Source organism: Telmatherina bonti, assembly GCF_933228915.1.
Source record: "Telmatherina bonti genome assembly, chromosome: 17".
NCBI classification, from domain to species: domain Eukaryota; kingdom Metazoa; phylum Chordata; class Actinopteri; order Atheriniformes; family Telmatherinidae; genus Telmatherina; species Telmatherina bonti.
The window spans coordinates 6,288,694-6,311,560 of NC_136615.1; the positions used below are offsets into that span (position 1 = coordinate 6,288,694).

Genomic DNA, 22,867 nt, shown 5'->3' on the forward strand with positions numbered 1-22,867 from the left:
CCAGATGAAACCAGATAGAAACCAGTCGGTAGCTAGGTCATTAGTAGAAACAGCAGCGATGAAACATGTCAGCAGGTCTTAGGAAGCTCCTTTATTAAACATGTTTATTTTAACCCCGTTTGTATGAAAATAAAGCTGGAAATGTTGCAATAAAGCTTTGTTTGAACGGTGTGAAACTGGTTCCCATGGAAGCGTTCTGGCTCCTGTATGGATGTGAAACTGGTCTGGTGGTTCCAGTAGGAGAAAAGACTCGTTATAAACAGGTTAATGCTGCTTTATGAATATTCTGTTGTATTTACTGCATCTGTGTCTCCAGGATGAAACTCAAGGAGATAAACCGCACTGCCATCCAGAGCTGGAGTCCCGCCCAGCACCACCCCATCTACCTGGCCACAGGTACCAACCTGCCGCAGCCTGCTGCTCTTATTCCTGCTTCACACACGTCGATATTCCCCGAAGAAAAAAAAACTGGCAAAACGTCGGGAAACGGCAGTTTGAGGATGTACCTGCCATGTTTAGTGTTGCATCCTTTAGATGTTCAGGTGTTAAATCTGAGATTTGTTTCATGATTTCTGGAAGCAGTGAAGTGACGATCCTGCCAGTTACGTAACGTTTTGCCAGAGGTTGTATTTGTGAAAAGCTGCAGCCGTTCGAAGAGGAATTTGCACTAATCGGAGGCGTGGAGAGCCGTTGCAACGCCACTGATTCTTCTTTCAGTTCAGAGAATGATGGTGTTGCAGAGAAGAGAAAACAAACCACACAAATGTGATTTCCTACACGCTGCGAAACACACACACTCTGGTTTATTAACCCTTCAAACTCCACTAGATCCTCCAGAGTGTCGTCGTCGTCTCAGGACCAGCATTGTGTAACTGTGATGGTCATGTGACCCTCCAGCTGGTCTACGGAGGTTTTCCAGCGTTTCTATCCGTCCAGGAGGTTTACAATCCAGATGTAGTGTTTATTCAGAGACTCTAGATGGTAAATCCACCATTATTTATCACATCTTCATCACCATCACTACCATGTTGCTAAGAGACCTCTATTTTCACCTGGACATGATGATGAAGACACTTCCTGTCAGACTTTCCACCAATCAGAGAGCTTAAACTGACGGTAACGTCCAATCAGGAGCAGCCAAAGATCAACAAGTGATGAGAAAAGCAGGAAAATAATGATCCTCTATGGCTGGAATAAAGCCAGGAAGACATTTGGGATGCAGCTGAGGTGGAGGTGCTGCAGTGAGGACAGCAGGTAGATAGTAGCAGGAAGATGTTTGGGATGTAAAAAGGAGCTGAGTTTAGTGAGGAAGATGTAAAACAGAAGCAGAAATAACTTTTCTTCTTCTGGTTGCTCTTTATGCTGCTTTATCTGTTCATACATTCATTTTACATCATTTTAGCCTCAGAATCTGACAGCTGAGGCTGAAAACATCACGTTTCCATGGAAACGTCACGTCTGCGTGGAGTCTTCATGTAGTTTTATCTAAAAAAAAAAAGTTATAATAAAATGACAAAAACATCTTTTGATGCAGAAGTTTTAAAAATCTTTTCTGTTTGAGTAAAATATTGCGTTAGACGAGCTGAGTAATGAGTAAAGGTGATCGCCGTTCCTCCTGTGGCGTGTCTGCAGGAACTTCAGCCCAGCAGCTGGACGCCTCCTTCAGCACCAAGGCGTCTCTGGAGTTCTTTGAGCTGGACTTGGCCGAGCCGTCTCTGGACATGAAGTCATGCGGCAGCTTCAGCTCCAGCCACAGGTCGACACCTCTTCACTCCCTCTGTTCCCCGCGGCTCTTCATCTCTCACACGTTGCCTCTGCTCCTGCAGATACCACAAGCTGGTGTGGGGTCCTTTTGGGATGGAGACTGGCGCTCGCCAGTCCGGCGTCCTCATCGCAGGAGGCGAGAACGGCAACATCATCCTCTACGACCCTGGAAAGATCATGGCGGGGGAGAGCGACGTCATCATCGCTGAGAGCGACAGACACACGGGGCCAGTCAGAGCTCTGGACATCAACCCGTTCCAGGTACCGGAGGTTTCACGCCGTCTCAACCCTCTCCGTGTGAAACACAGCAGCTCACTGGGCCTGTTTGGCTTCCACAGACCAACCTGGTGGCGTCAGGCGGCAACGAGTCTGAAATTTACATCTGGGACATGAATAACTTGGGCTCTCCGATGACCCCGGGACCTAAAACACAGGTATGTTCTGAGATCCTGCTGGTAGAGGCGTGGAAACGTCTGCTGATGGATGCATGAAGCCTGACCTCGTTCAACGTGTGTGTTTTGTGTGGAAGCCTCTGGAGGACATCAGCTGTGTGGCGTGGAACAGGCAGGTCCAGCACATCCTGGCGTCCGCCAGCCCGGGGGGCCGGGCGTCGGTGTGGGACCTCCGCAAGAACGACCTCATCATCAAAGTCAGCGACCACAGCAACAGGGTGCGCGGCTGGTTGTGAAGCTTTTCCTGCCGCTTTGGGACGGGTCTAATTCCTGCTCTTGCTTTCAGATGCATTGTTCTGGGTTGGCCTGGAACCCTGAGGTGGCCACGCAGATGGTGCTGGCCTCGGAGGACGACCGCATGCCCGTCATCCAGATGTGGGACCTGCGTTTTGCTACCTCTCCTCTAAAGATCCTGGAGCATCACACACGGTAAACGCAGCAGTGTGTGGAAGGAGTGTGTGACACGGTGGTGTCAGAACAAACCGGAACACAGGCCGGGTTTTAACTCCAGACCAGAGGATCAGAAAGGAAACAAAAACAAGGAGATGAAACCAAAACATGGCGAAATTCCAACAAACTAATGCATATTTTATCTCTTCACAACCCTGACATCATCATCATCATCATCACCACCAGGAAACATGGTCACATCCTGCATCAGCAGAAGCTGCAGGGAACCCCCCACATGTAGAATAAAGATAATAATATGACTAAATACAGAAACACTAACATGACCTGAAACATGTTTGTCATGGAGCCGTGCAGAAATAAACATAGTAATAACAGTAACGTTATGTTATTAATAAGAATAATTAGTAAACAGTCTTTATCTGATCTAAACAGTGGTGCAGCGTTCAGTAATATCAGAGTTAATAATAATGCTTTAATGCTTTTTTTATGGATCTGTTCAGCCTCCGTTGAATTTCAGTTTGTTTTTTGTCATATTTTGTATCAGTTTGTGCTCCTGTTACATTTCTCTCCCCGTTCTGCTGCTTCAGTTTGAGCTGCAGAGCAGGAGATCAGAAAATGCATTTTATTTTATTTTAAATTTTATTTTTTCTTTATCATCTTATTTTATCTTTATTTTTATTTAATCATATTTCCCTATTTTATTTAATTTTATGTTTTGCTATTTTATTTAATCTTATTTTGTTTTGTTTAATTTTTCTTGTTTTTGTTATTTAATTTTTTTCTTAATTTATTTGATCATATTTTCTTGTTTTATTGAATGTAATTGAATTTTATTTTCTATTTTATTTAATCTTATTTAATTTAATCTTTTTTATTTTGTTTAATATTATTTTTTTATTTTTTATTCTGTAATCTTATTTTATTTTGTCATTTTTTTTATCGTTATTTTCTTTTTTTTTTTATCTTATTTTATTAAATATAATTTGATTTTATTTTTATCTTTTATCTTATTTTATTTTACATTATTTTATTTTTTTATTTTGTAATCTTATTGCATTTTGTCTTATTTTATTTAACCTTTTTTTTTCCATTTTATTTGATCTTCTTTTCTTGTTTTATTAAATGTAATTTGATTTTATTTTGTTGTCTGTATATAAAACCTGTAGTTTTAGCTGGAAACCAGTTTACTGTTTTTGTCTTTGTTCCTCATTCATGCAAACACCATCGTTTTTGACTAAATGTTTAATAGTGCAGAAAAGAGGAAAGTTTTTATCAGGAGTGAGTTCTTTTTTCCTCCAGAAAATTCTTATTTTTCTCTATTCCTTGTCCCTCCCAGCGGTGTCCTGGCCATCGCCTGGAGTCTGGCGGATCCTGAGCTGCTGCTGAGTTGTGGGAAGGACAGCAGGATCCTGTGCTGGAATCCGAACACAGGCGAGGTGAGTTCTGAACTTCATTTCATGGGGATGCGCTGTCTGAGCTTTTCATGTCAGAAGATGAGTAACGGTAACTTCCAGGTGCTGTACGAGTTGCCCACCAGCAGCCAGTGGTGCTTCGACATCCAGTGGTGTCCCAGAAACCCTGCAGTTCTCTCAGCTGCCGGCTTTGACGGACACATCGACATTTACTCCATCATGGGGGGCAGCAGCCAGGCCCAGAGCCAGAGGCACGCCGACCAGGTGAGATTTAACTTTGGGAAACCAGTTAGTGTTGCTGTTCTCCAGCTGGTTCCTGCAAACACATGAGGAGACGTTTCCTTCAGCTGCATGACTCCTTTCTGTCGTTGGTTTGTGTCTCAGTTTGCTCCCGGTGTCTGTTTCAGATCAGTCACTCGTTTGGGAACATTGATCCGTTTGGGACGGGGCAGGCGTTGCCTCCTCTCCAGCTGCCGCAGACCGCCGCCCCTCCAGCCACAGTCAACCCCTTGAAGAAGCCCCCGAAGTGGATCCGCAGGCCTGTGGGAGCGACGTTCGCAGTGAGTCGCTTCTCCTTCCGTTTCACCGGGTCTGCAGAGCCGCCGTCTCTGAACTGAGATGTTGTTGCAGTTCGGAGGGAAGCTGGTCTCTCTGGAGAACCCGAAGCCGCAGCAGCCCGCCTCGCACGCGGTGCACATCAGTCAGGTTGTCACGGAAACGGCTTTTCTGAGGCGCTCCGATCAGCTGCAGGCCACTCTGAGCTCTGGCGGCTTCGTGGACTTCTGCCAGGAGAAGACGGATGCAGCTGAGAATGAGTTTGAGAAGACGGTTTGGTCGTTCCTCAAGGTGTGTCCTTCAGCATTAAAACACTTCAGAGTTTCTTCATTTCAATAAAACGTTTAACTTTCAGTCTTTTGGGTTTCCAGGCTAATTTTGAGAGCGACGTTCGCAGCAAGTATCTGCAGCTTCTGGGTTACAACAAGGAGGAGCTGGCCTTGAAGGTTCTTCTCTGTCCTCACACTCACACACACTCACACACACGTCTGTTTCATTACCTTTCTGCAGTGTGTCTCGGTACATCCACTGATGTTTGTCTGTTTGTTACCAGATTTCTGCAGCTTTGGAGGAAAGACCTGCAGAGCTTCCAGCGGTAAGTTCAGTCAGAGCTTTCTGTGTCAAACAGAGACGGACGGACGGACGGCAGAGCAGAGAGACGGACGGACGGACGGCAGAGCAGAGAGACGGACGGCAGAGCAGAGAGACGGACGGACGGACGGCAGAGCAGAGAGACAGACGGACGGACGGCAGAGCAGAGAGACGGACGGACGGACGGCAGAGCAGAGAGACGGACGGACGGACGGCAGAGCAGAGAGACGGACGGACGGCAGAGCAGAGAGACGGACGGACGGCAGAGCAGAGAGACGGACGGACGGCAGAGCAGAGAGACGGACGGACGGCAGAGCAGAGAGACGGACGGACGGCAGAGCAGAGAGACGGACGGACGGCAGAGCAGAGAGACGGACGGACGGCAGAGCAGAGAGACGGACGGACGGCAGAGCAGAGAGACGGACGGACGGACGGCAGAGCAGAGAGACGGACGGACGGACGGCAGAGCAGAGAGACGGACGGACGGCAGAGCAGAGAGACGGACGGACGGACGGCAGAGCAGAGAGACGGACGGACGGACGGACGGCAGTGCAGAGAGACGGACGGACGGACGGCAGTGCAGAGAGACGGACGGACGGACGGCAGTGCAGAGAGACGGACGGACGGACGGACGGCAGTGCAGAGAGACGGACGGACGGACGGCAGAGCAGAGAGACGGACGGACGGACGGCAGAGCAGAGAGACGGACGGACGGACGGCAGAGCAGAGAGACGGACGGACGGACGGCAGAGCAGAGAGACGGACGGACGGACGGCAGAGCAGAGAGACGGACGGACGGACGGACGGCAGAGCAGAGAGACGGACGGACGGACGGCAGAGCAGAGAGACGGACGGACGGACGGACGGCAGAGCAGAGAGACGGACGGACGGACGGCAGAGCAGAGAGACGGACGGACGGACGGCAGAGCAGAGAGACGGACGGACGGATGGACGGCAGAGCAGAGAGACGGACGGACGGACGGACGGCAGAGCAGAGAGACGGACGGACGGACGGCAGAGCAGAGAGACGGACGGACGGACGGCAGAGCAGAGAGACGGACGGACGGACGGACGGCAGAGCAGAGAGACGGACGGACGGACGGACGGCAGTGCAGAGAGACGGACGGACGGACGGACGGCAGAGCAGAGAGACGGACGGACGGACGGCAGAGCAGAGAGACGGACGGACGGCAGTGCAGAGAGACGGACGGACGGACGGCAGAGCAGAGAGACGGACGGACGGCAGTGCAGAGAGACGGACGGACGGACGGCAGAGCAGAGAGACGGACGGACGGACGGACGGCAGAGCAGAGAGACGGACGGACGGACGGACGGCAGAGCAGAGAGACGGACGGCAGAGCAGAGAGACGGACGGCAGAGCAGAGAGACGGACGGACGGACGGACGGCAGAGCAGAGAGACGGACGGACGGACGGCAGAGCAGAGAGACGGACGGACGGCAGTGCAGAGAGACGGACGGACGGCAGAGCAGAGAGACGGACGGACGGACGGACGGCAGAGCAGAGAGACGGACGGACGGACGGCAGAGCAGAGAGACGGACGGACGGACGGCAGAGCAGAGAGACGGACGGACGGACGGACGGCAGAGCAGAGAGACGGACGGACGGACGGACGGCAGTGCAGAGAGACGGACGGACGGACGGACGGCAGAGCAGAGAGACGGACGGACGGACGGCAGAGCAGAGAGACGGACGGACGGCAGTGCAGAGAGACGGACGGACGGACGGCAGAGCAGAGAGACGGACGGACGGCAGTGCAGAGAGACGGACGGACGGACGGCAGAGCAGAGAGACGGACGGACGGACGGACGGCAGAGCAGAGAGACGGACGGACGGACGGACGGCAGAGCAGAGAGACGGACGGCAGAGCAGAGAGACGGACGGCAGAGCAGAGAGACGGACGGACGGACGGACGGCAGAGCAGAGAGACGGACGGACGGACGGCAGAGCAGAGAGACGGACGGACGGCAGTGCAGAGAGACGGACGGACGGCAGAGCAGAGAGACGGACGGACGGACGGACGGCAGAGCAGAGAGACGGACGGACGGACGGACGGCAGAGCAGAGAGACGGACGGCAGAGCAGAGAGACGGACGGACGGACGGACGGCAGAGCAGAGAGACGGACCTCCGTCCATCAGAAGGACTTTAATGCAGCTGAATGCTGCTGAACCAGCAGCTGTTTGCTGATTCAGGTTGAAATGAGTTGTGTTGCAGGTTTACGGTCCGTCTCTCTGCTTCATGTGTTTTTTATCTGCTCTGATTGGAGAGGAGGTTTCTGCTGCTCTTAGACTGAGCAGGTGCAGATGATCAGATCCATCAAACAGCACCAACTTGGTGAAACAAGCAGACTTTCTGAGTGAAGCGCCGCCTGCTGACTCATCATCTTCATCCTGCCTGGACTCTCAGATCTCTCCAGGCTGTAAAAGTTTCTTATTTCTGTCTGCTCCTCTGATCATCCTGCATTTTTTTGCTGAATCGGCCACGGTGAGCGTAAGAGCGGCCGCTGTGTTCATGTCCGCCTGCTAGTGTGTGACGCAGCGGTGTTTCAGCCTCAGGAAGCTGATAAATGTCGCTGTGGGATCTAATAGATCAGGAATCCAGAGTTTGAAGGTCAGGAAGCTACGATAAGGATCGTCCTGCTTGTGTGACGCTGCAGAATGACGCCATGCAGAGTTAACTGGGACAGAACAGCAACCATCTTATTTTTCATCCTCAGCATCCTTCCACCGATACGTCGACTGTCCCTCCTGGTCTGTCCACACCTGCTCAGTCTAATGTCCGGTTCCTCTCATGTCCCATCGTCCTCGTCCGTCCATGTCGACTTTAAAAAAACAGCAACTTCTCAGTCAGACATTAAGATCAGTCATGCTGTAAACTCTCAAAGTTGCACAAAAATCCTTCAGAGTGAGGCGTCTTTACTTCATACAATCTTTGGCAGACCAGAAACCAGACACAAACCGACGGTTCAAGTTTTCTTTGTCCTCAAAGTGACTTCTGGAGCTGCTCTGAGTGGAAACAGCTGCATTCAGCTACAGAGAAACAATCCTGAGTTTTATACATAATCATTTTAGAAATGGTTTTGAGGAGAGTTAAAAGTTAATTAATTGTATTTTAGCTGAAATAAATCCATCAGAATCATCCCCGGACTGCTTGTGTCTTCTCTCCTTTTACAGTTGGAAGTTCCAGCATCCCTGCAGCCGTTGGCGGACCTCAGTTTGATGCCGGATGCTGACCATCCGGAGGCGGCGTTCGACCTGATCGCGGCTGCAGACCTCCGGCCTGCTGCTGCAGACCCCCGACCTGCTGCTGCAGACCTCCGACCTGCTGCTGCAGACCTCCGACCTGCTGCTGCAGACCTCCGACCTGCTGCTGCAGACCCCCGACCTGCTGCTGCAGACCCCCGACCTGCTGCTGCAGACCTCCAACCTGCTGCTGCAGACCCCCGACCTGCTGCTGCAGACCCCCGACCTGCTGCTGCAGACCTCCGACCTGCTGCTGCAGACCCCCGACCTGCTGCTGCAGACCCCCGACCTGCTGCTGCAGACCCCCGACCTGCTGCTGCAGACCTCCAACCTGCTGCTGCAGACCCCCGACCTGCTGCTGCAGACCCCCGACCTGCTGCTGCAGACCTCCGACCTGCTGCTGCAGACCCCCGACCTGCTTCTGCAGACCCCCAACCTGCTGCTGCAGACCTTCGGCCTCCGGACAGTCTGGAAGAGGCAGTAGACTTGTTGGCTCCTGCAACCCTCCCACCTGCTGCCACTCTGGAGCTGAACTCCACTCCTGGGGCAGAGACGGAGGAACCAGCAGAACCAGAAGCTCAGCTAGAATATGTTCCGAGCAGTGAAGCAGATGTGGACGAGGTTCTCCCAGAGGATGCTGAGGAAAAGGAGGAGGAGGACGAGGAGATTCCTCTGAATGAGGTAATGTACACACATGAAGTCCTGCAAGTGTTCAGGCGTGTTGCAGCAGCTTGATGTGAAGCTCTGCACCAGTCTGCTCATAAAGTCTGACACACGAGAGGACCGGAGTCGGTCACCACGTTGATGACTGGATCGACCGATGACAACATGAAGGGAGTTAACGTCTGGTTGCAGCTGCTGACAGAGACCAAATCCTGGTCATGCTAATATCCTTGCACCGACATCGTCATGGCATGTCCCAGTGCATCATTTGACGTCTCCCAGTGCATCATGGGACGTCTCCCAGTGCATCATGGGACGTCTCCCAGTGCATCATGGGACGTCTCCCAGTGCATCATGGGACGTCTCCCAGTGCATCATGGGACGTCTCCCAGTGTATCATGGGACGTCTCCCAGTACAAGGTGGAGGCATGATGAGGTGTTTCTGTCGTGTTTCAGGAGACGATGGCGCCGCTGGAGGTGGAGGTGGAGGAGAGCAGTCCTGTTGATACTCCGGTTGACATCCGAACTCCTCTTCCGACTCCTGCAGGAGGAGTCGCTCTCAGCATCAGTCAAGGTAACGCTCAGCTCCACCTGGCAGGCGGAGGGGGGGGATGACTCGGCTCCACCTGGCAGGCGGAGGGGGGGGATGACTCGGCTCCACCTGGCAGGCGGAGGGGGGGGATGACTCGGCTCCACCTGGCAGGCGGAGGGGGGGGATGACTCGGCTCCACCTGGCAGGCGGAGGGGGGGGATGACTCGGCTCCACCTGGCAGGCGGAGGGGGGGGATGACTCGGCTCCACCTGGCAGGCGGAGGGGGGGGATGACTCGGCTCCACCTGGCAGGCGGAGGGGAGGGATGAAATGTCTGGCCGCAGCAGCAGTCCGTGTAAAATCCGTGTTTTTCCTGCCAGATGTGGACGGGCTGATCACGCAGGCGCTGCTGACGGGGGACTTTGCGGGGGCAGTGGAGCTCTGTCTCCATGACAACCGGATGGCGGACAGCATCATCCTGGCGATCACCGGAGGAGCCGAGCTCTTAGAGAAAACCCAGAAGAAGTATTTCACAAAAACACACAGCAAGATAACCAAGGTAACACCCAGGACTTCCTGCAGGGATTAGAAAAGCTGATCACTGATTTATCGGTTATTGATGATGCTCTGTGTGTGTGTGTGTGTGTGTGTGTGTGTGTGTGTGTGTGTGTGTGTGTGTCAGCTGATCAGCGCCGTGGTGATGAAAGACTGGCATGACATCCTGCAGACGTGTGAGCTGCAGAGCTGGAAGGAGGCTCTGGCTGCCGTCATGACCTACGCTCAGCCTGAGGAGTTCTCCTCCCTCTGTGGTGAGTTCACTGGCAGCTCGGTGTTTTCTGCGTCCTCGACTCTCCGTTGGGAATTGAATGGAAGTCGTGTCCTTTCAGACCTTCTGGGAGGCAGACTGGAGGCAGCGGAGGACGCTCGGCTGCAGTCTCAAGCCTGTCTGTGTTACATCTGCGCCGGCAACGTGGAGAAGCTGGTGTCGTGCTGGAGCCGAGCGCAGGACGGACGTTCTCCTATGTCCCTGCAGGTGAGACGGCTCCTGCAGCATGTCTGCAAACGGCTTCTTCTCCTCATCATGCCGCTACCGTTACGCTTCTTGTGTCGTATCTTTGGACGGAAATCCATCATTTTCTGTGTTTTAGTTTTCATGCCAAGCCTTTAAAACACACAAACTGTGTGAAAATGGGTGTTTCTGTCCTCTGCAGCTGTTTATTTTTCGCCCTTTTCCATCAGTATCGGCTCGTCTCAACTTAACTCGGCTCATTTTGGAGGGTTTTCCACTTGGAAAGCTTATTTCGATTTGTCCAATACAATAAAAAGAAAACATACAAAAAAAACTAAAGTAACTTAAAATTAAAGAAACAACAAACCACACATGCTCAAAGGAGTGGGCAGAAGTAAAAAAAAACTGATTAAACCCCTTCCATTTGCCCACAATGTTTACCACATATTCATATAAACATACATAAATATGTTTAATAATATTTCAAAATTTTTAACTTTTTATTATTACATTTTTTAATATGTTAATTTAATTTTTTAATATATATATCTAAAATTAAAAAAAAAGTTTAACTGTTCTTTAGATCTGCATATAAAGAAAGAGACAAATAAACAACAAAAAAAAATATAGCATTGTCAGTGACCCTTGCTAAATATGAACTCTCTTCTGCAGCCATGTAGCCATGCAAATATTACGTTTTTGTACAGTTGATTAAATTGTATTATATTTTGACCCTTGTTCTAACCCATCCCATAACTTTTACCCCTCGTACCGAAACACAGAATCCCCTCAGTGTTATCCTCACCGTGTGTTTTTTAAATTAAATTTTTTTCCTTATAATTTAAACCTCTCCGTTTTCCCAAAACAGTGTTTAAATGTTAAATGGTAAGAAGTTATTTTTTGCTTTGTATAATATTTGTACTGTTTGAAATTCAACAAACAAGGCTTTTGTACCCGTTTACCGGGACTTATGTTGTAACTCTTCAGCCCAGGTTCTCAGCGAGCTGAGTCGGGTTGTGTGTGATATCGCCAGACTGGTGAGGGGTGCGGCCAATCAGAGGTCAGGGAGGGACATCACTGGAAGAGCGACTCCAACTCCAAGTTGTTTACATTACGTGACAAGCAATGGTGCAACAAAAGTCTGTTCTGTGGTTCAACACTGAGGGGGGGGGGACATTTCTTTGGTTGCTGAGGAAAGGATACAGTGGGAACTAGGTGGAGCGACACTAAATGGAAAAAATCTATCAAGAGCTTTCCGACTCAATGTCTACGGCTAGCAATGGAGTTTTCAGCAGCGTCGAGAGAAGCTGAAAAAGCTCCAAAGTTACTATCAGCAGGTCAAGGACCACTATGGTCGGAGTGGATCAGACAGACGAGACTGGAAGTGGTTCCAACAGATGGAGACGATTTATGGTCAGCGACCGGCGAGCCGCAGACCAAGTAGCAGATTGTCTCTAGGTCCTGTGTTGTTATAGAGCTTGTCGTGCACAACAGTGACATCATAGTGATTTCACACAAACCCCGCCCATTTTAGACCTGGTACTAAACTGTAATGGAAAAGAAACAGGACCAAGCTGAGACGAGTCGAGGCGAGTTGAGTTGAGACAAGCTGGTACTGATGGAAAAGAACCTCATTTTGGAACCTGATCTCGTAGAGTCTATGTCTCTATTTTTGTTTTATTTTTATTTATTGTCAAAATCAGTCCTGGAGAAAAGGAGTGCAACCTCCATTATTGTGAAAACAGTTGACAATTTTATAAACAAACTGTTTCAGTTCAATTAGCAATGAGAATCACTCAGTCTCCAATATTATATGAAAAATACTTTCAATCAATAATTTGGAAAGATATACTTCTCACCAGATAAATCCACAGGTGGGTTGAAATCCCGTCGTGCTCGACCGAAACCGTTGACTGTGGCCCTCATCACTCTTAAGGCCTATTTGAGGTTTGAAGATGAATCTGTCTGGATTCAGGCGGCCTGCCCCTCAGTTCGGTTCCGGCAGAAACACACAGGATCCCACTTCTGACACCAAATTGTTGTGGAATTTATTAGATGAGAAATAAATCTAGAGATCGACTGTTTTCTGTTCCTTCCAGCTTCTGGAAGCCGGACGGTGAATCCAGCTGCAGAACAAACGTTTAGAAGCAGAAAAAGAACGTTTTCTGAACAACTCTGCTGAGTTTTGAGCCGCTTGTTGTGTGTTTGTGTCCCAGGACCTGGTGGAGAAGGTGGTGGTGCTCCGGCGTGCGGTGGAGCAGACCCAGCGCTCCGGTCCTGCCGCCATCGGCATCCTGCTGGCAGAGAAGATGAGCCAGTACGCCGGCCTGCTGGCGTCGCAGGGCAGTCTGTCCACCGCCATCACCTACCTGCCCGACAACACCAACCAGGTAACGCAGCTCCGCCTGCTGGGTGGAGGCTCCGCCTTCAGCCGTGTCCGATGCATTTCCAGACTAACCGGAGTCCATCTTCTTCCTTCAGGTTTCCGTGCAGCAGCTTCGCGACCGTCTCAGTCAGGCTCTGGGCCAGCAGGCGGCGGCGGCGCAGACCCAGACGGCCTCAGCGCTTCCCCTGCATCGCTACGCCCAAGTCCAGCCCGCCGTGGCGCCCCAGCCTCCTGCTCCAGCTCCGGTACCGGGACCTGCAGCCGCCGCTGCGCAGCCTCAGTACTACCAACCAGTACGTCAGTCAGAAGAACTCATCAGGTGGCGTCTGTAACCGGCCACTGGTAACGGGGTTTAACGCCAGGTTCACCAGGAAGCTGCACGTTAAACCCCGCCTCCTCCTCTCTTCTGTTTCCGTTCCTCTCTGGTGTGTTGTTTGGTGTTTGGTGTGTCCCCCCTCCCTCCCATCGCCGTCATCGCCCTGTGCCGTGTTTCTCTGTGTGCTTCAGGTGAGGGCTGCCTCCACTGTCACCTCCTGGAGTAACCAAACCCCCACAGCCCTCCCTAATGTCCCTCCTCCTCCTCTGCAAGTAGACAGCGCCTCCGAACCGCAGGTACTCACCCGGACGCCACACACACACTGTCACTCTGCAGCCGTGCTGTCTGTGGCGATGCCCTCTCCTGCAGCCACCGTCTCTCTTCCTGCGATGCGTTCACTGTCCTCACTCAGTCGTTCATGTGGTTCTCGTGCATGACTCGCTCTTCTCGCTGCTCCAGATACACAGCAGGTCGCCTCCTGGGGGGAGAATCCACTCTGTCGCCTGAACACCTGCTGTTGTTTTGTTTCCTTGTGATGATGTCAGATTTGCTTTGTCGTTTTCAGGTGGAGCCTCCCAAGCCCGTGTACGGGATGCCGGCGTCCGGCACAGCGGCGCCTCCTCCGGCCTCCTCCACGCCAGCGTACATGTACTCTCACCAGTACCAGCGTAAGTTTCCTCAACCTCGGCAGGTTGTTGGCGTGCAGGAGCAACTCCACGTCGGCAATGCTGGGACAGCAGTTTTTACGAGCTGTGACAGGAAACACGGCTGCGTTGTGTTGTTGTCATGTGTTCATCCAGAAAAACGCTTCTGCGTAACCATGGCAACAGCTGCTGTCTGTCAGGGTTCGCAGTTGTTCCGTCTCAGCCAGAAAGCCTGATTTTATCCTGCGGGATGTAACTGAACAAGGGACGGTGGCGACCTGGTTCCTGACTCGTCCAGTAAATCTAAAAACTCGTCAAACGACTTCATCATAGACAGACGATTATTTTCATCATGAAGGAAACTTCGTACGAGATCGAGTCACATTCACATAAACTTTTTATTGATGAACTTTTATTTGACTGACGGCTGACTTGATTCAGTAGCGCGAGGCGTCAGCAGCGCGAGGCGTCAGCAGCGCGAGGCGTCAGCAGCGCGAGGCGTCAGCAGCGCGAGGCGTCAGAGGTGTATGGAAGGCTGGTTGAGCCAAAAAATGCATCAAAACGTCTTCATCCATAGTTTTTATAATTATTTTTAATGGTATTCTTTGTAAAAACTATGGATTAAATGCAAACCACTCAATAATAATAATTATTATAATAGCCTAATAATAAAAGCGACAACCATAAATGTTTTTCATTTGTTGTTATTTGAATTTCCATTTAATTATAAAAACTATTGGATATATGCAACCACATTAACAATAATAAATATTCTAATAGCTTACTAATAAAACCCACTGGTGACGACCAACAACTGAGGGTGAGGCAGCCTGCAGCCCCACGATTATGAATGAAAAGGCTTAAGTCCTCAGCTTATAGATGTTAAGACGTTCTGAAGGTGCTCAGATCGCATCGAGAACGCCTTTCAGAACTCGCATTTTGAAGACGTTTTGACGCATGTTTTTGGCGCAACCGGCCTTCCATAGCAGCGCAGCGAGAGACGTCTGCGGTGCGAGACGCCTGCAGGTCGACGGCTCACGCGAGACGCCTGCAGGTCGACGGCTCACGCGAGACGCCTGCAGGTCGACGGCTCACGCGAGACGCCTGCAGGTCGACGGCTCAGATGTCGGCCTTTAAAAGGAGGCGGGTCCGGAACTTTGTGAGCCTTCTGATTGGTCCGTTGTTCTGCCTGTCAGATTTATGGGTTTGATGCGGAGAAAAAACAGGATTTTCGCTGCGAGCCAAAAGGCAGTGAGGTCAGTAGTCTGGCTCCTCGTGGACGGTGCCTTGCTCATGAGACGTGTGTTCAGATAGAAACCCCAGGTTCTGTGTGATCAGGGAGGAGCTTGTAGAAATTAACCGTGTGTTTTAAGGTAAATAAACGTTAGAAGTGAAGACGAAGGTTGTTTACCACTAACAGGATGTGATGTTTGTTTCCGCTGCATGACGTTTGCACTAACCAGCCTCCTGTGTGACTCCCAGCCTACCCCCAGGTCAGCCAGTACCCAGCTGGAGCTGGGGGGGGCCCTATCTATCATCCTCTTCAGTACTCTCCTTCTCCTGAGCCCTCCTCTCCTCCTCACCCCCCCGGCTTCCTCCCTCAGTACACTCAGCCTGCCCCGTCTCAGCCTGTACCTCCGCTCTATCCCGGGCAGCCTGCCGTCAGTCCCTCCTCTCCTCCTTCTCATCCTCCGTTCTTTCCCACCTCCTCCGCCTCCTTTTCTGCTCCTCCGTCCTCCGGAGCGTCTTTCCAGCATGGCGGTCCGGGATCTCCTGTGTCCTACATGCCTCCTCCTCATCCTGCAGCCAGCGGAGTCTCAGGTACACATCTAGACCCGAACCCGAGCTGATCCAGGTCTGCATGGCTCTGATCTGATCCTGTCTGCTCACAAACTCACTCAGATCCAGTTTCCAGTTTCCCCAGTCTGACCAGCAGGAACCCCCAGTTTACTAATGATCAGCGATCCATAACAAATCCAGTTGATTAATAATCTATTTTCATGTTAAAAATTACTAATTCTTCTTGTTCTTGTTCAAATTATTTTCACAAATAAATATCTATTGGAATAAAAATGGGGTGAAGACGAATCAAATGAAGGTTATTTAATTTTTTTAATGTTTAATAAAAATGATTAATTTGGTCTGAAATCGGGTGAATGTTTCTGAAATGTGTCGAGTTGAAGTTTTTCTGGAAGTTCTGATGATTTCTGTGATTTTCCTTCTGCGGTTTTTATGGAGATGTTTAGACTTTTAACCAGGAATGAATGAAAATCTTGTTTTTTATCTGCAGGGCCTCAGAACGGCTGGAACGACCCTCCAGCTCTGACCCGAGCACCAAAGAAGAAGGTAAGTCTGGGTTCTGCTTCCAGACAGCCGGACCTGAACACTGGATCTGGGTTCTGCACCTTCTGGTTCTGGTTTTTTGCTGCTTTTCAGTCCAGAAGTCAACATGACGGTCTGGACTGTGGTGCACACAGAACTGCCAGAGTGGACCAGTTCCTGCAGGTTTATCAGCCGATATTCAGACGTTCCGTTAAACACAAACCGTAAAAAAAAAGCGTTAGAAAAATTAAACAGGAGGAAAAAAAGTCTTTAGTTTCACTGCAAAGTTTCCTGTTGAGGACTTACTGTAGACCTGGTCTCAGGTCTGGTCTCTGGGCTAGACTCTGGTTGAGACTTTGGTCTGGTCTCAGGTCTGGTCTCTGGTCTAGACTCTGGTTGAGACTTTGGTCTGGTCTCTGGGCTAGACTCTGGTTGAGACTTTGGTCTGGTCTCAGGTCTGGTCTCTGGTCTGGACTCTGGTTGAGACTTTGGTCTGGTCTCAGGTCTGGTCTCTGGTCTAGACTCTGGTTGAGACTTTGGTCTGGTCTCTGGGCTAGACTCTGGTTGAGACTTTGGTCTGGTCTCAGGTCTGGTCTCTGGTCTGGACTCTGGTTGAGACTTTGGTCTGGTCTCTGGTCTAGACTCTGGTTGAGACTTTGGTCTGGTCTCTTGTCTGATATCTAGTCTGGTCTCTGGTCTGGTCTCTGGTCTGGTCTCTGGTCTGGACTCTGGTCTGGACTCTGGTTGAGACTTTGGTCTGGTCTCTGGTCTGGTCTCTGGTCTGGACTCTGGTCTGGACTCTGGTTGAGACTTTGGTCTGGTCTCTGGTCTGGACTCTGGTTGAGACTTTGGTCTGGTCTCAGGTCTGGTCTCTGGGCTAGACTCTGGTTGAGACTTTGGTCTGGTCTCAGGTCTGGTCTCTGGTCTGGACTCTGGTTGAGACTTTGGTCTGGTCTCAGGTCTGGTCTCTGGTCTAGACTCTGGTTGAGACTTTGGTCTGGTCTCTGGGCTAGACTCTGGTTGAGACTTTGGTCTGGTCTCAGGTCTGGTCTCTGGTCTGGACTCTGGTTGAGACTTTGGTCTGGTCTCTGGTCTAGACTCTGGTTGAGACTTTGGTCTGGTCTCTTGTCTGATATCTAGTCTGGTCTCTGGTCTGGTCTCTGGTCTGGACTCTGGTCTGGACTCTGGTTGAGACTTTGGTCTGGTCTCTGGTCTGGTCTCTGGTCTGGACTCTGGTCTGGACTCTGGTTGAGACTTTGGTCTGGTCTCTGGTCTGGACTCTGGTTGAGACTTTGGTCTGGTCTCAGGTCTGGTCTCTGGTCTAGACTCTGGTTGAGACTTTGGTCTGGTCTCTTGTCTGATCTCTAGTCTGGACTTTGGTCTGTACTCAGGTCTGGTTTCTGGTCTGGTCTCTGGTCTTTTCTGGTCTGGTCTGGTATTTGGTCTGGTCTCTTGTCTGGACTTTGGTTCTGGACTAGACTCTGATCTGGTCTCTGGTTTAGACTCTGGTCTGTTCTCTGGTCCGGACTCTTGTCTAGACTTTGGTCCCTAGTCTGGACTTTGGTCTGGACCAGGTGACCTGGGTCTTTGGATCGAAGAGCTCTGCAGGTTTTATGTTCTGGGATTCTGTAAACCATCAGCAAGGTTTAAATCTCTTCTGTGACTGACTGGAAACCAGTATAAACCAGAAACCACTGTGAACTGGAAACCAGTATAAACCAGAAACCTGTGTGAACTGGAAACCAGTATAAACCAGAAACCTGTGTGAACTGGAAACCAGTATAAACCAGAAACCTGTGTGAACTGGAAACCAGTATAAACCAGAAACCACTGTGAACTGGAAACCAGTATAAACCAGAAACCTGTGTGAACTGGAAACCAGTATAAACCAGAAACCAGTATAAACCAGAAACCAGTGTGAACCAGAAACCAGTGTAAACCAGAAACCAGTATAAACCAGAAACCTGTGTGAACTGGAAACCAGTATAAACCAGAAACCTGTGTGAACTGGAAACCAGTATAAACCAGAAACCTGTGTGAACTGGAAACCAGTATAAACCAGAAACCTGTGTGAACTGGAAACCAGTATAAACCAGAAACCTGTGTGAACTGGAAACCAGTATAGACCAGAAACCAGTGGGAACCAGAAACCAGTGTGAACCAGAAACCAGTGTGAACCAGAAACCAGTATAAACCAGAAACCTGTGTGAACTGGAAACCAGTATAAACCAGAAACCTGTGTGAACTGGAAACCAGTATAAACCAGAAACCTGTGTGAACTGGAAACCAGTATAGACCAGAAACCAGTGGGAACCAGAAACCAGTGTGTAGATGTTAAACTGGTGTTATGGAGGACCGTTTATTGAGTCCATCTGCGGCTCCAGGTAACCTGATGATTCCGTGTTTTCCTTCAGCACCCTGCAGAGAGCTACACCCCTCCTGCCCCCATCACCGCTCCCATCATGGCCCCGCTGGGCGCCGACCCCCAAGCCGGGGCCCCTCCGGCCCCAATGCAGAGCCCCCACGGGGCCCAGGTCCCCTTCTCGGGCATGCACCAGCAGCAGCTCTCCCCCCCAGCCATGAACCCTGCAATGCCCACCACCAGCATGGAGGGTCCTCCGGGCGCTCCGACGGGAGATGTGATCCAGGTAGGACGTTTTCTGCGATCCGAACATCCGGAACAGCTGAGCATCGGTGAAACGGCGTGTTTTTCTTCAGCCTCTGCAGTCCATCCCTGCCGAGAAGATCCTGAAGAAGCCCATTCCCGACGAGCACCTGGTCCTGAAGACCACGTTCGAGGGGCTGATCCAGAAGTGTTTGGCAGTAGCGACCGACCCGGTGAGTGTGTGACGGAGACGACCTCGCCGCTTCATCCGTCTCACGTCTGAACAAACCGTCTGCTTTATGCTTCGCAGCAAACCAAGAGGAAGCTGGATGACGCCAACAAACGCCTGGAAGCGCTGTACGACAAACTCCGGGAGCAGACGGTAGGCGCCCAGCGGACGGGACATCGGCGCCGCGTGTCCGAAACAGTAACCCGTTTAAGATGTCGTTGAGGGATCACGAAGTCAGCCTGGTTGTCTGACCCAATCGGAAAACTCTGTAACTAAACAGCAGGATGGAATCAGGCCATCCATCCATCTTCTGCCTCTTATCCGGGGTCGGGTCGCGGGGGCAGCAGCCTCAGCAGGGAAGCCCAGACTTCCCTCTCCCCAGCCACATTTGCCAACTCTGCGGGGGGATCCCGAGGCGTTCCCAGGCCAGCCGAGAGATATAATCCCTCCTGGGTGTCCTGGGTCTTCCCCGGGGTCTCCTCCCAGAGGGACGTGCCTGGAACACCTCACCAGGGAGGTCCAGGAGGCATCCTGACCAGATGCCCGAGCCACCTCAACTGGTTCCTCTCGATGCGGAGGAGCAGCGGCTCTACTCTGATCTCCTCCCGGATGACCGAGCTCCTCACCCTATCTCTAAGGGAGAGCCCGGCCACCCTGCGGAGGAAACCCATTTCAGCCGCCTGTATACGAGATCTCATTCTTTCGGTCACGACCCACAGCTCATGACCCTAGGTGAGGGTAGGAACGTAGATCGACTGGTAAATCGAGAGCTTCGCCTTCTGGCTCAGCTCTTTCTTCACCACGACAGACCGGCGCAGAGTCCGCATTACTGCAGACGCCGCACCGATCCGTCTGTCGATCTCACGCTCCATCCTTCCCTCACTCGTGAACAAGACCCCGAGATATTTAAACTCCTCCACTTGAGGCAGGACCTGACTCCCGACCCGGAGAGGGCAATCCACCCTATTCCGGCTATTCCTCAGCCAGGATGGGGCTGGAATCAGGCCATGAACCCTAACGTGGATTTTATGTGTCATAAAGAAGGACGAATCGTCCTCAGTCTTTCCACTTGGTAGCTAAAAGTCCATCTATGCTGTACTTATGTAAAATTGGACGCCCGTTTGAAACGTTGACATACGTCGGCGTCCTCTGACTTCATGCTTGTTTTACGTTGCCATGGTTGTTAAGTCTGTTCATCCACTAAAGGGGCGGTGCTGAGTGCAGCGTTCTGATTCTGTTGCTAGCAGAAATGCATCGCTATAAAGTCATAAAAACAGTCCAAAAACACCAGAAGAGGAAGACATCCAAAAGATTTGAGCTATTTTCAACATCTTTGTCTTCGTCTGGTGCTTTTTATTCAGTCGATTCTGCGTCATCATTTTCTTCTCTGGTTTGTTCCTCTCGCTGGTTGTGTTTCAGCTAAACAAGTCAACACTGCCCCCCGGTGGTTTCAAGTGGTGTTGCTCTGTTTTCCACATCCAGTGATAGATTGCTAAGATCCTTGAGAATGGACCAGATTACGTACGGAACCATTGATTGGATTAATCTATCAGCGTATCCGTCTTCTGCGTCCAGCCCGAGCTGTTCCTGAACCTGCATCGCTGATTCCAGGAAACCGCTGCAAAAAAAGCTTTGATGCCACACATGAAAAAAACCTTTTTAATCATTAAACTCATGCCTCTGTCTTCCTCTCTCCTCCGCAGCTCTCTCCCGCCATCGTAGGTGGACTTCATAACATCGCCCGCAGCATCGAGTCCCGCTGCTACACGGAGGGCCTCAACATCCACACCCACATCGTCAGCAGCAGCAACTTCAGTGAGACGTCGGCGTTCATGCCCGTTCTGAAGGTGGTGCTGACACAAGCCAACAAGCTCGGGGTGTGACGAAGGGTCCACCGGCGGCTTATTTCAGCTTCGTTTGACTTGACGTTCACATCTTCTTGGTGCCATTTATGTTTGTCAGACTCGACACAAGCCATGCGGTCAGTCACGCTCAGCGGTGAAAGTAACGTGTGAGCAAAGTAAAAAGGGCTATCAACCAATCCTCCTCCTTCACCTCCAGACTGGAGCAGCTGCTGGAAGAATCAGGTTTTAATGTGGATTTACGGAGGAGAAATTATGAATATGCAACAGTTTAGTTATGTAAAAGTGTTGGGAATTAACGTAAAGATCAGCAGGTTTGTACATTTTTAGGGCATTTCTGTCGACATAATGAGAAAAAAGTTTAAATAAATTAAAAATGTAACATGCTCTAGCAGATTTTTGCTGCATGCGTTCAGCTCGCAGCTCCTGCAGCTTCTAGATTTAAAGAATTACAAGCTTGTTCATCTTTATAGCATTTAAATTTATGCACTACAACATAATTTCCCCTCTTTCCGCTTTATAACCCAACATTATGCTTCACTCTCCCCTAAAAGTCCTTGTAGCGGCTTGATTTGAATGCTTCATTGCTTGCATGCATTTTTGCAGATCTGCAGGTTTGTTCCAGCATCAAGAAGGAAAATAGGGATTAAACACAGGCATCATCTCATCAGTGTCAGTTTGAATGATTTTTCTGTAACGTTCGTCACCCTGAGCAGTGCTGGAAACCGTCGTCCTGCTCTCGCTGGCTTACTTTCACCACTGGTGTCACACGTTGGACCAACACGTCTGTTTGTACAGTGGTGTCGTCCCACATGTTTGTGTTTTCTTTCTTTATTTTCATGTTGTCAGTGTAGTCTTATGGCTCAGCACAGTGCAATCAACTTTACAAAAAAGGCTTTTATGGATTTTAAAGAATGCATGCTCGGCGAATGGCAGTCGTCTGAAGGCTTGGGAGTAATTATCTGGTGATTAATCGGACCTCAGAGGAAAACTGGAAGGAGCCTTGTACTTGATTTTCATTCCAACTTGGATGAAGCCTGAGCGGTCAACCTCACTTTTTGTTCATAAAAGAAAACAAGTTTTCTTTTAGCCTTTTAGACTGAAAACAGGCAATATTTTCAATAAAAAGTATTTATTTACAAAACGGTGTGTTTTCTATTTATTTATGTTAATGACATGAAAGATCACAATGAAGGAATTAAAACTCAAAGCAGGAAGGTTTTATGATTCCTGTCCACCTTCTAGTCCCAGAGTCGGATCCACTTTTTAATTCTCAACAAGGTGGACACAGAGATTCTGCTTAACATTGACATGAAACATCTAACAGTCACTGCACATCCCCATGAGAATCTCCCGTTCCACCTCATCATGATGAGAATCTCCCGTTCCACCTCATCCCCATGAGAATCTCCCGTTCCACCTCATGATGAGAATCTCCCGTTCCACCTCATCACCATGAGAATCTCCCGTTCCACCTCATCATGATGAGAATCTCCCGTTCCACCTCATCACCATGAGAATCTCCCGTTCCACCTCATCATGATGAGAATCTCCCGTTCCACCTCATCACCATGAGAATATCCTGTTCCACCTCATCATGATGAGAATCTCCCGTTCCACCTCATCATGATGAGAATCTCCCGTTCCACCTCATCACCATGAGAATCTCCCGTTCCACCTCATCATGATGAGAATCTCCCGTTCCACCTCATCACCATGAGAATATCCTGTTCCACCTCATCATGATGAGAATCTCCCGTTCCACCTCATCATGATGAGAATCTCCCGTTCCACCTCATCATGATGAGAATATCCTGTTCCACCTCATCATGATGAGAATCTCCCGTTCCACC

General features: G+C 50.4%; 1 protein-coding gene across 2 annotated transcripts in view; it reads left to right on the forward strand.

Annotated features, from left to right (window-relative positions):
* sec31a (SEC31 homolog A, COPII coat complex component) overlaps nt 1–22,119 on the forward strand; it is a 31,967-nt gene extending 9,848 nt beyond the window's left edge. Inside the window, exons 2-28 of one of the 2 annotated variants that reach the window (XM_079256443.1) lie at nt 317–396; nt 1,633–1,756; nt 1,827–2,025; nt 2,103–2,198; nt 2,294–2,434; nt 2,503–2,645; nt 3,964–4,063; nt 4,142–4,303; nt 4,447–4,599; nt 4,670–4,885; nt 4,966–5,040; nt 5,148–5,189; nt 8,379–9,128; nt 9,567–9,684; nt 10,022–10,200; nt 10,324–10,450; nt 10,529–10,674; nt 12,867–13,040; nt 13,132–13,329; nt 13,544–13,648; nt 13,918–14,020; nt 15,479–15,817; nt 16,287–16,342; nt 18,733–18,966; nt 19,037–19,156; nt 19,234–19,305; nt 20,856–22,119. In XM_079256443.1, coding sequence (XP_079112569.1) covers nt 318–396; nt 1,633–1,756; nt 1,827–2,025; nt 2,103–2,198; nt 2,294–2,434; nt 2,503–2,645; nt 3,964–4,063; nt 4,142–4,303; nt 4,447–4,599; nt 4,670–4,885; nt 4,966–5,040; nt 5,148–5,189; nt 8,379–9,128; nt 9,567–9,684; nt 10,022–10,200; nt 10,324–10,450; nt 10,529–10,674; nt 12,867–13,040; nt 13,132–13,329; nt 13,544–13,648; nt 13,918–14,020; nt 15,479–15,817; nt 16,287–16,342; nt 18,733–18,966; nt 19,037–19,156; nt 19,234–19,305; nt 20,856–21,035 — 4,431 coding nt within the window. In that variant the 5' untranslated portion in view covers nt 317 and the 3' untranslated portion in view covers nt 21,036–22,119. The remainder of the gene's footprint in view (nt 1–316; nt 397–1,632; nt 1,757–1,826; nt 2,026–2,102; nt 2,199–2,293; nt 2,435–2,502; nt 2,646–3,963; nt 4,064–4,141; nt 4,304–4,446; nt 4,600–4,669; nt 4,886–4,965; nt 5,041–5,147; nt 5,190–8,378; nt 9,129–9,566; nt 9,685–10,021; nt 10,201–10,323; nt 10,451–10,528; nt 10,675–12,866; nt 13,041–13,131; nt 13,330–13,543; nt 13,649–13,917; nt 14,021–15,478; nt 15,818–16,286; nt 16,343–18,732; nt 18,967–19,036; nt 19,157–19,233; nt 19,306–20,855) is intronic. The other variant, XM_079256442.1, reaches the window with a different exon arrangement.
* The last annotated feature ends 748 nt before the right edge of the window (nt 22,120–22,867 follow it).